The sequence below is a fragment of the Sinocyclocheilus rhinocerous genome, unplaced genomic scaffold (genome assembly GCF_001515625.1).
Source record: "Sinocyclocheilus rhinocerous isolate Xijiao unplaced genomic scaffold, SAMN03320098_v1.1 scaffold4889, whole genome shotgun sequence".
NCBI lineage: Eukaryota > Metazoa > Chordata > Actinopteri > Cypriniformes > Cyprinidae > Sinocyclocheilus > Sinocyclocheilus rhinocerous.
The window spans coordinates 90859-104616 of record NW_015648723.1 but is presented as its reverse complement, the minus strand read 5'-3'; the positions used below and the strand labels follow the sequence as shown (position 1 = coordinate 104616).

The 13758-nt window shown below is 38.4% G+C and overlaps 1 protein-coding gene across 1 annotated transcript in view; it reads right to left on the bottom strand.

The window, feature by feature from the left end:
* Positions 1–13758, bottom strand: part of LOC107710208 (syntaxin-binding protein 5-like) — a 102219-nt gene that overhangs the window by 5783 nt on the left and 82678 nt on the right. Inside the window, exons 14-22 of the mRNA XM_016514949.1 lie at positions 12876–13096; positions 11632–11816; positions 10722–10847; positions 9724–9875; positions 9134–9196; positions 7024–7071; positions 5554–5604; positions 2622–2903; positions 1466–1835 (exon numbers count right to left, since the gene is read on the bottom strand). Coding sequence (XP_016370435.1) covers positions 1466–1835; positions 2622–2903; positions 5554–5604; positions 7024–7071; positions 9134–9196; positions 9724–9875; positions 10722–10847; positions 11632–11816; positions 12876–13096 — 1498 coding nt within the window. The remainder of the gene's footprint in view (positions 1–1465; positions 1836–2621; positions 2904–5553; positions 5605–7023; positions 7072–9133; positions 9197–9723; positions 9876–10721; positions 10848–11631; positions 11817–12875; positions 13097–13758) is intronic.

Here is a 13758-nt window from a genome sequence, read left to right as displayed (position 1 = left end):
GAATTAGCGCTGAAAAGGCGTGGACACGCCTGACCTTATTGAATATGCATTTTAGGAGTTTCCCTTTCAGAGGCAAAAGTTATGGGAGGAGAGTATTCAAATGAATCACGCAACGCGCTTTACTAACGTTTGCGCTCGTCAAATTACTGGCATTTGCGCCATTATTTAACGGCCAAAAAAAGCATGTGTTAAACTATTTTGCGCTTGAAATGGCTGCAATTATTGTTGCTAGGAGGAGGCACCGCAGAAAACAGAGAGCGCATGGTAGAAGGGAGAGGATTTTATCCACACGTATAATTTATTTTGAATGCCAGAAGAACACATTATCTGAACATATCTTTTGCCAAGCCATGATATTTTTAATTTGCTTCAGGAAATAAAAGATGACTTGGAACCCTCAACTAGGAGTCGCGCAATACCAGGTCTATCAAAACGTATAGCAAACCTTCATTTTTGGCCTCCGGTTCTTTTCAACGTACTGTGGCTTCTTTATTTCTTTATTCTTTATTTTCGACTACGTTAATTTGTGCTGAAGCCATGATATTTTTAATTTGCTTCAGGAAATAAAAGATGACTTGGAACCCTCAACTAGGAGTCGCGCAATACCAGGTCTATCAAAACGTATAGCAAACCTTCATTTTTGGCCTCCGGTTCTTTTCAACGTACTGTGGCTTCTTTATTTCTTTATTCTCGACTACGTTAATTTGTGCTGCACTTGGTATATTGTGTTGGTTGATATGTAAATAAGATGTTGCGTATGTGTTCTTTAATTTGGCCATTGTTAGTAAATCACCCGCAGAAATTTCTCCTCCCATCGGCGCTGTTTTGGAATTGTGCTCTCGTGCTAATTTGCCCTGTTTAGTAAAACTGGCCCTAAGTTTTGTTCAGCACGGATGCATTAATCAAAAAAGGTAGTAAAAACATTTTTATTCATACATAAGATTTCTAATGCTAGTTTCCACAAAAATATTCAACAGTTTTCAACACTGATAATTATAAGAAATGCCCTGAGCCCCAAATCAGCATATTAGAATGACTTCTGAAGGATCATGTGACACTGAAGGCTCGAGTAATGGCTCCTGAAAATTCAGCTTTGCCATCACTAGACACAATTACATTTTAAAATATATTAGAATAGAAAAGTTATTTTAAATTGTAATAATATTTTAAAACTACTGATTTTACTGTAACTAAAAAAAATGCAGCCTGGTTGAGCATTAAGTGACATCTTTCAAAAACATAAAAAATAATACCAGCCCCAAACTCTTGAAAGGTAGTGTATGTAGGATATTTTTTAATATAAGGTGAAAAAGTTTCACATGCTTAATCATGCTGCTTGCTAAAGTTTTATCTAAGTGTTAAAAGTGTCATAGATTTTTATGCATTTACACATCCCAACACAGTCCCAAATGAAAGCACTTAAATCAACCCTCATCTGGCTTATGTTAAGGGCATCTTCTCTCACCTGAGGGTCATGATGTGTCCATTGGCACAGAAGCAGGCTACACAAATGCCAGTGTTTATCTGAACCACATCTGCCCGCAGCACAAAAGATGTTTCGGTGATGTTGTGTTTAAATACGCAGGTCTGAGAGGGCAGGGCTATGACTTTGGCCTGTTTCTCAGAGCACAGCACAGCATATTGGTTTTCATTCAGTTCCTGGGATGTGGATGGGGAGACAGACACCGGCCGTCTCTTACGGACCTTGTCCCGCTCCTCTCCGTTGGCCGGGGCATTGGGTTCGTACCATGGCTCAAAAGCAGAAGGGAGGAGAGACCCTGTAGAATCTAGGAAAGCCATCCGGAGAATGCTTCCCTTCAACCTGACAAGAGTACCTGTACAGAGAGGGTTGAGATGTCAGAGTCAAACAAACCAACCTTCAAATTAAAGGAATAGTTGATCCAAAAAATAAAATTTCATCCAAGATGTAGATGACTTTGTTACTTCATCAGAACAGATTTAGAGAAATTTAGCATTACATCACTTTCTCACCAATGAATCCTCTGCAGTGAATGGGTGCCGTAAGAATGAGAGTTCAAACAGATGATAAAACCATCACAATAATCCACAAGTCCATAATTAAAGTGCTTTCACTTTAAACCTTTGCTTCCGGCCAAAATATGAGTCCATAAACCATAACGCTTCCTCCAGAGAAAAGGTCATCTCATCTGAATCAGGAGAGAAATATCCACAGATCAAGAAGTGAAAACAGTTGTACACAAATAAGTCAATTGATTTTAATGTGAGAAGACAACAGAGGATGGACTTTTTTTTAACATTATTTTAGAATTATGGACTTGAATTTTGGCCAGAAGTGACGGTTAATTTATTACAAACACACAGCTTTTTGCTTTACAAGACGTTAATTGATGGACTGGAGTTGTGTGATTACTTGTAGATTATTGTGAGGTTTTTATCAGCTGTTTGGAATCTCATTCTGACGGCACCCATTCACTGCAGAGCATCCATTGGTGAGCAAGTGATGTAATGCTAAATTTCTCCAAACCTGTTTCGATGAAGAAACAAACTCATCTACACATTTTGCTCAAGCTGAGTACATTTTCAGTAATTTTTCATTTATGGGTGAACTATTCCTTTAAACCTCTAATGTGCTAACTTACCACAAGGGGAGACAATGACTGGTTGCAGAAGCCTTTGCTCTCCAGCAGGGGGCATGTTGAGGGAGATTGCCAAGACTGTGCCCAAGGACGTGCCAACCCACAGACTAGGTGTAAGTCCGCCATCTACTTTACGGTTGTACGTCTCACAGAAATAGAAAGATGTGACGGCCTCTCGTGCTTCCTTGTCAATACTGGTCACACTGGAGCTCCGTGAGCGGCTGAAGGAGTTGTCCCTGTTGTCTAGGGGTATGGAACCCCGCGGGGGACATACAGAGAGTAGGACAGTAGAGAGAAAAACACAAAAAGGTAAAGCCCCCACTCTGAGATGACAACCAACAGATTGACAGATTACTTTTTCCATATCAGCCTCTTCGTCTTGAGCAGAATTAAGATCTAAATAAATGTTCTGCCTTTGTGATTGTGGTTTATGCACAAGTTAAAATACACAATATCCTTCAGTGGTGAGAAAATGACCTTTGATGTGGGAAATGAGGCAGTCTCTCCAGTGTGATGGAGATAAATGGTATTCCCAAGATTGGGATGACCAGATGCCCTATTTTCCTGGAACACTTACATATTTTAGACCTTTTTACCCGACCTCATTTATTTGAAAATTGGCCCTACTAGACCATCTTCTAAAATAAATCTGCATCTGGACATGTTAAAGGGGTCTGAAAATCGGACTATTCTGGGAAAAACTCCTCATCCGATAGGTCATCCTATCCAAGATGCGTACAGTCTAGAAATTAAAAACAAACAAATAAATAAAAATAATGGAATTAAATAAAAATTTTTAGTTTCCATTTTTACGACATAATATCTTCCTCATTTAAAACCTACACTACTGTTCAAAATTTCCAGATTTTCTAATGTTTTGGGTGAAAAAAGTGTCTTAAGCTCAACAAGGTGTAACGAATCAGTCTACTGAAGGCAAGCGTAGTGAAGAACCCAAGTGCAGTTTATTTACAGTGTGATCCAAACATCCAAACAATAATCCGAGACTTGACTTGACTTGACATGAACAGACTTGACTTGACTTGACATGAACAGACTAGACTCACCAACAGCGGGATAAATACATTCAATACACGACGACAGACAATGGCAACATGATGGCTACTTATAGGAAACAAGAGGGTCACATGACAAGAACAAACCAATGGGAAACAAGACACATGACTAAAACAACCAATCAGAACATGACACATACACAAGGCTGAGATACATGAGGGCAAGGGAAGTATGACACAAACAGCATAAAACAATTACAAAATAAAAGACATGGAAACATGAACAAGACAAAACCCAAACACCACATTACACAAGGCTCCATTGATTTGATCAAAAATATTGCAAAATCAGTTCTATTGTGAAATACTGTTACAATTTAAAATATATGTTTTCTATTTTAATAATTTTAAATTTAATTTATTTCTGTGAAGGCAAAGCTGAATTTTCAGCAGCTATTATGCCAGTCTTCAATGAGTTGCTGTCCAATTTTGAATTTGCCTGTTTTAACCCTCTGGGGTCGACAAACGTGCCGGCGGGTTTCATTGCATTTCTTTTGAAAGCCCCTAAAGGAACTTAAATTACTCCGTCAGTTTTGATCGTACAGATAAGAGCAATACATCAATCGAATCTGTAAAGTGTCTACTTTTATTTGTATACACACATAATAACAACAAAACTTTGTGCTTTTGTAAAATAAAGAAAACATACAGGGTGCGCTGTCTGCCGCCTTTGTCTCCGTGATCTTCATTTAGAAATGTGTCACTAAAATGAACTGAAACTCAGCGAATACTCGACACAAAGACATGAGAGATATATCTATAGAAAGCTTGACATGTCTACTTTTAAACGACACAAGTCTTCTCAAAAACAAATATTCTGTGATAAAGTAATCCATATGAAACCAACGTGATGTCCAGTCTTTCCCGTCTGGCTTCATTATCTCTAAATCACACCCACACGCTGCTTTCACTTTTGATATTACAATCGTCCACGTACATAGAATAAAACGTCCATAAAGAGGCCCTTAAGGATAATTACATTTTAAAAGAGACATGGTCATTGTATAATTGTATCGTCTACACAAACCATGTTGTGCTTGGACCCCAATTATGGTTATATTTCTTAATATTATCAATGCTGAAGAAAGTTGTGCTGCTTAATATTTTTGTGAAAACTATCATTATAAATGTAATTTTTGATCAATTAAATGCATCCTTGATGAAAAAAAATTAAAAAGAAAATAAATTAATGATCCCAAACATTTGAACAATTGTATACATTTAAAGTTTCCTTATTCAAAACAATTAACTGATATCCTGTAGAAGTTAATATATGGCAATGATATGTGAGGGGGAAATGATCTTTACATCAAACTACTCATCTGATTTCCATTTCAAATCAGTGCAATTCCAGAAAAGTACTCCTTGAGGGAACTCCCTTAAAAACACTCCTGCTGGAAAGTTATGACCGAACTGAATCTGATACTGAATTAAATACCAGCAAATGCTGAACTGGCAAATGCTGACTTGTGTTATTCAGGATAAGAGTTAGGAAGACTGACAGAGGACCATGACTACATGAAAGTGATGCAGTGGTTTTGGCCATGCTTACATGTACCATTTATGGAAACACTCACAAGCCTTTTGATAAACCAATACAGTCATGACCCATGTATGTCAGACCCACGAATCAATACAAAAGAAAATCAGCTTCAGATGGACCTTTTCTGATAAACTGTATTTCATAACTCATGTTTCAATCTCAGAAACTCAGTATAAACTCTGAAAGCCACCATAGTCTTGGGCTAACTGACATGAGATGTTCAAAGCTAATGAGCATGTGGACCCTCCAGTTTCTGATAATGTGCTGATGGACTCCACATTCAAAAGCTGTGTAGCATGAACACAAAGTCAAGGCTTACCCAAGTCTGGCTTTAGCTCAGTAGGCAAGCTTAATTTCCGTGACATCTTAGCTGGAAAAAAGAGAACACCTCTCTTTACAAACACATTGAAGCCTCAGTAAAAGCCATGCAATGCTTGAACTAGTTGTGCTGGAGAAAACACCAAGACAACATAGCTAAAGGGATTTTTTAATCATCCTGAGGGACACAAATGCTTCAAACAGCACAAAGGAGACACTGCAATATTTTTCAGCGAGTCAGAGACAAACTGCATAATGCTGCATGCTGGACAAACAGTACTGGGATGTAAATGGGTGTAATTTGGCCACACAAAGCCCTGAAAGGAAAAGAATTAACATCAGAACAGAGAAAACAATCATTCTCAGCACCCCATGCCACAAGCATGCACCACACAGGAGAATACAAATGAGACATTATGGCTTATATGGATGAGTTTGAACATTTAGTATAATGTATATACCCTTGCCGCATAGGCATATGTTGACTTATCTATTATCTTTCATAAATAAATAAATAGCTGGCAGATGAACATGTGACCTTGTTTTATCAGCAAAAATATCTAAACATTCTTAAAACAAGATAAATTTACTTGAGAAACAAAATTGAATAAGATCATTTTGTTTTTATTTTAATACTATATTCATTACAGTTTTAGATGTATTTTTATTTGATTTATTTTTTTTTACAATGTTTATGTTCATTGATTAACTGAATGTTAATTAAACTAAATGGTATATTCAATGATAGCACTATATCGATTTTATTATTTTTGTTTGATATACTCTTAAAATAAGTCTTAACATCTTAGACAGTTTTGCTTCTCAAATAAATGCATTTATTTCCTTTTAAAGAGGTTAAGATATTTTAAGTAGACAAAATAATGATTTAAAGTGTTTTTTTTTGTTTTGTTTTTTGCAGTGTAATGAGCTCAGCAGTCATTAAAAAAATCATTAAGAAAGCAACAAAACAAAAACAGCCTTCACAGCTTGTCTATATAAGAACAACTAAAGAAAACTAAATGGTCAATTACCCAAAACTATATGTTTTGTTTCGTAATAGTACTCCACAAAAGCATATATAAGTGAATTCAACTGCTGGTTGCAATCCATCTAAATAAATGTGTATTGTTCAAAATCCTGTGCGGAGATGTACGGACATAAAGAGACAGGAAGTACAGGAAGACAACAAACCGAAAACCTTCATTCCTACAGACAGACAATTATAGGACGCAGTCACGCAGCCACCGGTGTGGCAAAAGAGAAACGCCTCAAGCAAATCACCACAAGCACATTTCACCATGTTACATGCGTGCTACATGAACGTAGCATGCAGTGGGAATTTCCATCAGGGTTATTCAAGTAACTATTTCTGAGGACAGCTGCTTCCTCTGTTTTGTTCATACATAGAGACAGAGACAGTGTGGCCGAACAAAACCAGTGGAACCTCTTCTACACCGTCATCCAACCTTACCTCCTCTCCCTCCTCCATTGTAGAATTGCTGATGGTTTGACATCAAGACTTTTTGGGAGGAAGTAAAGCATATGAGCAGTTAGAGATATTTTACGCTTTTTGGGAGCAACATACAGCGCAGGAGAGCCATAACGTGAAAATGATTTATCGACCCGGGTTGTTTTGTTTGTTATGCGTTTGGTTTGGCTTTCTGTGGCAGTTGCAATCATTTGTTCTGTATCTGCCCATGTCGAGGTGTTACAGCAAGTGTAGGCTGCTATTTGCACAATAATTACAGAGACCTTCTTTCAATATTTGATCAAACCACTTGCTGAGAGAACAGCTGCAGAGGTCTGTGCTCTAACTGAAGGTTAAGTCATTTTGGAAATACATTCTCATTCTGCTCTGACCTTTCGGAGCAAATCTTATCTCTATTTTGAGATCTGCCCCGGTCTCCGAGTGTGAATGTCACGCTCTTTCTAGGAGTTTTTTCATCCTTGGGAAAGTGTTATTTGCATAACATGAATCTAAAACATAAAAGTAAAACCTCTATGTGACACATCTTCGATTAAATATTTGGTTACACAATTCAGTGACAGTATCTGAAAGCAATCAATACCTCATTAACCACAGTCTAAAAGCACTCTCAACTAAGAGTGCTGTGTTTTACAGTGCATTTATAAGCTTTGGTTGTCTAATAAATTTAGATTTAATGTGTCCTTTCCGCCCACAAAAACAGCTGTGTCTAGCTCAGAGTCTAAGCAGTTGCTACATTTTCGACTCTTTTGCACATATAATTTCAGAAACCACTTCCTAACAATTCATCCAGTGTGGTCTTTATGATTGCTGTGGATGTTTACTTTAGCAAACGCTTTGAAACAGACAGTTTTGCTGAAGGGCACAATGGTGCTGCTCCTCAGGTCATGAATCACCCCTTCAGGGGTTTGAACCTATGACTTGCTTCTAGCCCAGATGTTTAACCGCTACTCTCCCATCAGGCGCCAGCAACTTGTCACAATGTCAGTCAGCATTACCATTCATCACACTGCCAGCCATCATCAGTCATCTGTAACCTTTGTGAACTTTTGTTCTCCTCCACAGACACATGCACAAAGTTTTAGGATGTTACATAGGGTGCGCCTTGTTAACACTGCCAATGATTTCCAGCAAAGGGCTTGTTTAATACTGAGAGAATAACAAAATAAATCCACACACGTGTATACTTGATTTTTGGTGTAATATGGATTAATTAGTAATGAATCTTAAAGGAATCACTCAAAAATCATTATGTACTCACCCTCATGTTGTTTTTCAGATCAGTCTAGTGTGTAAACATATAATACAGACTGGTTTTGTGAATGGGATCAATTAGGTTAATGAAAACTCATGAAGGGATGTCAAGATTTTCAGTAAATAATTTCAATGTTGGTTTGAACCCCACACAAAACTACTGTAAGGCTTCAGAAGACCTGACATACACTACTGTTCAAAAGGTTAAAGGGTCAGTTTTAATATTTAAAAATATCATAAGCATGGCTGTATTTATTTGACAAAAAAATAAAACAGTAATTTTGTGAAATATTGTTAAAATTTAAAATAACCGTTTTCTATTTTAATATATTTAAAAATGCAATTATTGAGATGGCAAAGCTGAATTTTCAGCAGCCATTACTTCAGTCTTCAATGTCACATGACCCTTTAAGAATAATTCTAATATGCCTATTTGATGCTAAAGTAACATTTCTTGTTATTGTCATCTGAAAACAGAAATCTTTTGTAACAATGTAACTGTCACTTTTGATCAATTTAATGCATCCTTGCTAAAAAAAAGTATTAATTCTCACTGACCCCAAACTTTTGAACAGCAGTATACAGTTGTAGTTCTTTTCCAAGAAGAAATATAGTCAATACAGGTTTGAAACAACATGACAATGTGTAAATAATGACAGAATTTTCATTTTTAGGTGAACTATCCCTTTAGTCCTGTGCAGAGGAAACGGTTGAAATGCTAAAATGCCCCCCTGTGGAGCTCATAACATCTGTGTTTCAGCAGACTCCAGTGTCAGGACTGATCGGTATGATGGTGGCAGGAGGCGGTATGGATTGTGTCATGCTCTGAGGGGTGTTTTACCTGAGGTGGGGGATTTGCAGCGATCCTCTGAGGTGGCTGAGCTCTCGTTAATGTCACAAAGCCCTGTAGAGAGAAAGAGAAACATGATTGTCACACTATGGAAAACGTGTAAAGTGTGCTAGTATCCACTACCTTGTGTAAAAGTAGTCTAAGATGTATTTTAGACAGTACAATTGCCTATACTCTTTAGTGTGAGGTGCAGTGTGTAGCCTTTGCTCTGATCTCGGAGTTGAGAGGCAGATGGGCAGACAGGAGCTGAACCCAGCTGCTCTGATCAGCACTCTCCCTGTGCGCATATCCGACAGATCCCAGCCCCCCGCTAAATATCACTCATTACCCCCGACACAAACACGCACATACACACCAGATAATCTAACAAGCAATCCATTGCCAAGTCCCAGCAATCATTTCTTCCTTACTAGCATGTGTTTAGCTGCAAGTGTGCCATCCACCAGCAGGGGTCACACTGCTGTATCCCCTCACTGCACAGCTGCATGTCCTGCCAATGGTGCTGTTAAAAGGCTCACTGTGTTCATATATATGTGCTCTGTCTATTACAGATGAAAACCATGTTTGTGTGCATATCAGACCTCCAGAAGGCTGTCGGCTCTTGCGTGGAGATCGCAGTTGTCTCTGATACGGATCATTAGAGCTGTACAATTCCACAGTTCCCAGATTCAACAGAACAGTCTTCTGTAAGTAATCCACTACTGCCAGACCATTGCTATTGCCAAACACCACCCTATGTTACACACAAACATAAAAGACAGCAAGTGCTTTTGTCATCAAATTAGAAGGATTTTGGTTTATGCTGGTTTAGTGCTGGTATAGTGATTATTTAATCAAATTAATATAATTTACGCACACAATCATTTATCATTTATACACACATTCAAAAGTTTGATGCATTAAAGGACGCATAAAGGACGCATAAAATGATCAAAAGTGACAGTAAAGACATTTTATTCTATCCACTTTATTCTATATTACTTTCTATTTTGAATTCTGTTCTTCAAAGTGAATCCTGTGGGGGGGAATGGTTTATACTGGTATGGTAATACTTTAATAATAAGAAAAAATGGTACGCGTGCCAAATCAGCATATTAGAATGATTTCTGAAGAATTATGTGACACTGAAGATTGGAGTAACAGTGATGCTGAAAATTCAGCATTACAGCAATAAATTTTTTTTTTTAAAGGTATTTTTAATTGTAATACTATTTCACATTATTATTGTTTAACTGTATTTTTTATCAAATAAATGCACCGATGGTAAGCATTAGTGACTTCCTAAAAGTGACTAAAAACGTTACAAAATACAGACCCCAAACTTTGAAGGATTGTCTATGCCAAGTTTTATAAAGCCTTACGATAATTTTGTGTGAGGAACAAACCAACATAGTTGTCGTTATTCACTGAAAATCTTGATATATATTTAAATGTATGTTCATATTTTAAAATATTTTAATATAATAAAAGAACAAAGCAAATATTGTCCTTTCATAAACATTTCTGACAGTCTGCAGCATTTGCTGAGCCACCTGACGAAACAATGTAAAACAGGTCTTCAAATCTTCAGGTAACTCACAAGCCATAGCTGGAGTTGATGGCCAAGCTGCTGATCTGCTGGGGCGGTTCTCCACTGACCCACACCAGCTGTACCACCAGCTCCACCTGATACCCTGGAGACTGCTTCAGAGGACTGCTGCGCACCCTGAGGGAATGACAGAGAGAGGACATGGGTTATACACAGTCCCTGCCAAAATTTTTTTTTACAACATTTACTCTATAATGTCATATATTACATACTGAGGATGGGCATGAGTACCCAAGCACTTGAAAGTGTCATGATTAATCACAAAAACTAGCAAAATCTAGTAACAGCTATACAAAGATGTGCCAAAAAGGGGCCTCACAGTGCAACTTTGTTGTCTGATTTGTCAGACAACAATTTGCGTCAATACTGTGAACACTAACTTTCAGTCAGTGGCAACTACATCTCTCAACGCTCTCTTTGGAAACAGCCAGACAGGGCGCAGCTGGATGGAACAGAACACAGAAGTCCTGAAAAGTGTTTGTAAAAGCTGAACTATTTTTAACTTGACACTTAAATTTGGTGCATATTATCTGTTGGGTTCTCACAAATCAAATAAACTGATCATGTGAACTCCTTTGTAAAGACAGATGTTTTCAATCCAGTGAAACACAAGATGCTCTTTGGATCATTTTCAAATTATGCTGGATCACCTGGTCATCAGGTTTAACACAAATTAATATGGGCTGAGTGCTGCTGTCAAAGCAAATGGGCAACATACCAAATACTAAAAATACTAAAAAATAAGCCTTTTTTAAATTTTGTAATCAAAATGTTCCGCCGATAATATCATTTGCATTGAAAAAATGTCTAAATGTAAAAAAATTAAGTAAAATAGAGGCATTTACACGAGTAGCCTCGGACTTTTGGATTCCCTGCTATGTGTATTAAAATACAGAATTACTTGAGGCAGGGTATATTGTCTCGGATCCCATCTGATGAGTTGCTGCTAGTGGATGTGTGTGACTGAGGGGCGGCGGTTTGTGGACTGGGGGAGGTGCTTGGTGTGGGAGGAGCTGGTGTCTGATCTCCTCCTCCTTCTGGAGACTCCAGATCATTCAGCTCATACTGTAACCTGACCTCCAATAACTGTAAAACACACACACATGTACACATGTAATTGGCACTATTGTGCTTGAGAACAGATGGGTATGAATCAGCTAAACACACTGAGTTAATTGATCCCCATCGGTGTCGCTATTCTTATTATGAGACGCTAATTGGTGTGCGTGTCTCTTCCAAGTGAGTGTTTCTATGTGTGAGAGTCACGGGACTGAAGGTGCTAATAGGTTTAATTTGCCCTCATTATACAGAAGTGTGAACGTTCTGTCAGCAGACGATGGTAACACTAATGGTTTTCCCACATTTGCGCTGAGCATGCGCCTCTGTTAACCAATGAGATTCATTCCTGTGCCTGAAATTCACGTGTCCCCAATATGACTGTATTCGAACATTTTATTCATTATTATCCTGTTTATATGAGTCATGTATTAATATGTAAATAAGTTGCGTTGATTAAGCTTTAATAAAGCACTATTGCTTAATTGCTTCAGTCTACCACATTATATATTTTCCCACAATAAATCATATGGAAATTCTAATTATTCACAGATATATTTTCTAACAGCATTACCATAAGCGCTCATTTATTTATGGGTCACAGAAGCATCAGTACGCAAATGTACAGCTTGCAAAAAACAGGAAGAGGGCAAAATGAATTCAGTATTAATTATTCAAGCTCAATATACAGCTAGATGTGGAGAACATTAATTAAAACGGCTTTGAAAGGCTTAGGGATTTAGTTAAGCATCTGAGTAACAACTGTTCCTCGGATATCCTTAGTTGGCTCTGTAGACGGCACATACACGTACAAATGCACAAACACATTCAAGTCACTGAACAACATCCATTTAATGAACAGATTTTATATTATTATTAATGTTATGAGTCATGGCAGTTGTCAGGAAACTAAAATAACTCGAGACGGGGAATAAGAGAGACTGAGAGTGTCTATAAGGGCAGCATTACTCATTACACTCCAGAAAACAAAGTATTTTTTAAGTCAAGAGCACCTCAATTAAAAAAAAATCTTACATAATTCTTACAAAATAATTCTAACATTAAAAAGTATAAACAACAAATTGTTACCTGCACAACCTCTGTGGTGATTTCTTGTTTGCTGAACCTGTATATGATGACATGGGCAGAGACACCAGCCACACAAAGCATGCGGCTCTCGGGACACCAAGACATCAACTGAATGGCGAATGGGTCCTCATCCACAATCTCTGTGCTGGGTTTCTCCTCCTTACAGCGTGCCTTCTCAAACACCTTAGCTGTCTTCAGCTTGTACAGCACCTGGAGCATTACTGAACACATGGTAAATGGAATTCAAAGGAAAAAGTAAGAGATAATTGTAGTCAACCAGTCATTAACACAAAATTAGATTTCCCCTTCAGGAACTCGAGCTGTGTCAAAACGCTACGGGAACGCCTTCAGCGGGACCACGCTCTGAATCACATGTTTAATCAGTCCAATGGATGGGCGAGACGTCACGGGCGGGGTGACGTAATGACCAGGAAGCTTAAAAGCACGTGCGGTGGAACCGGTGTAAGCTTTCTGTCATTCAGCAAGCGCTCTGTGTGTGTGTCAGTCGCTATCTGTTTGTGAGTTTTATTTAGTGTTGTTTGTCCACTTGTAAGCTCCATTATGTCAAAGCTTCAGTCAAGAGAAGCTTTTGGGCGAGAGCAGGTAGCGTTCAGGCTGTGTGTTCCTCCCTGCCCGCGCTATATTCGGGTAGGAACACACACAGTTTGTGTGATGTCTGCTTGGGAGCGAAGGACGCAGAGTCAGCTCTCGAGGGAGCCGACTGCCCACACTGCGAGCGTTTTGTTACTGCCTTGCTTTGCTCTCAGAAGGCTCTCTTTGAGGAGGGAGCCTTCACTAGCGTTTCTCACGGTGCCGGCCCCGCTTTCGCTGAGGCGGCTGTGCTCGTGGGTTTCGCATATGGATCCGGTGGAGGGAATGTAGA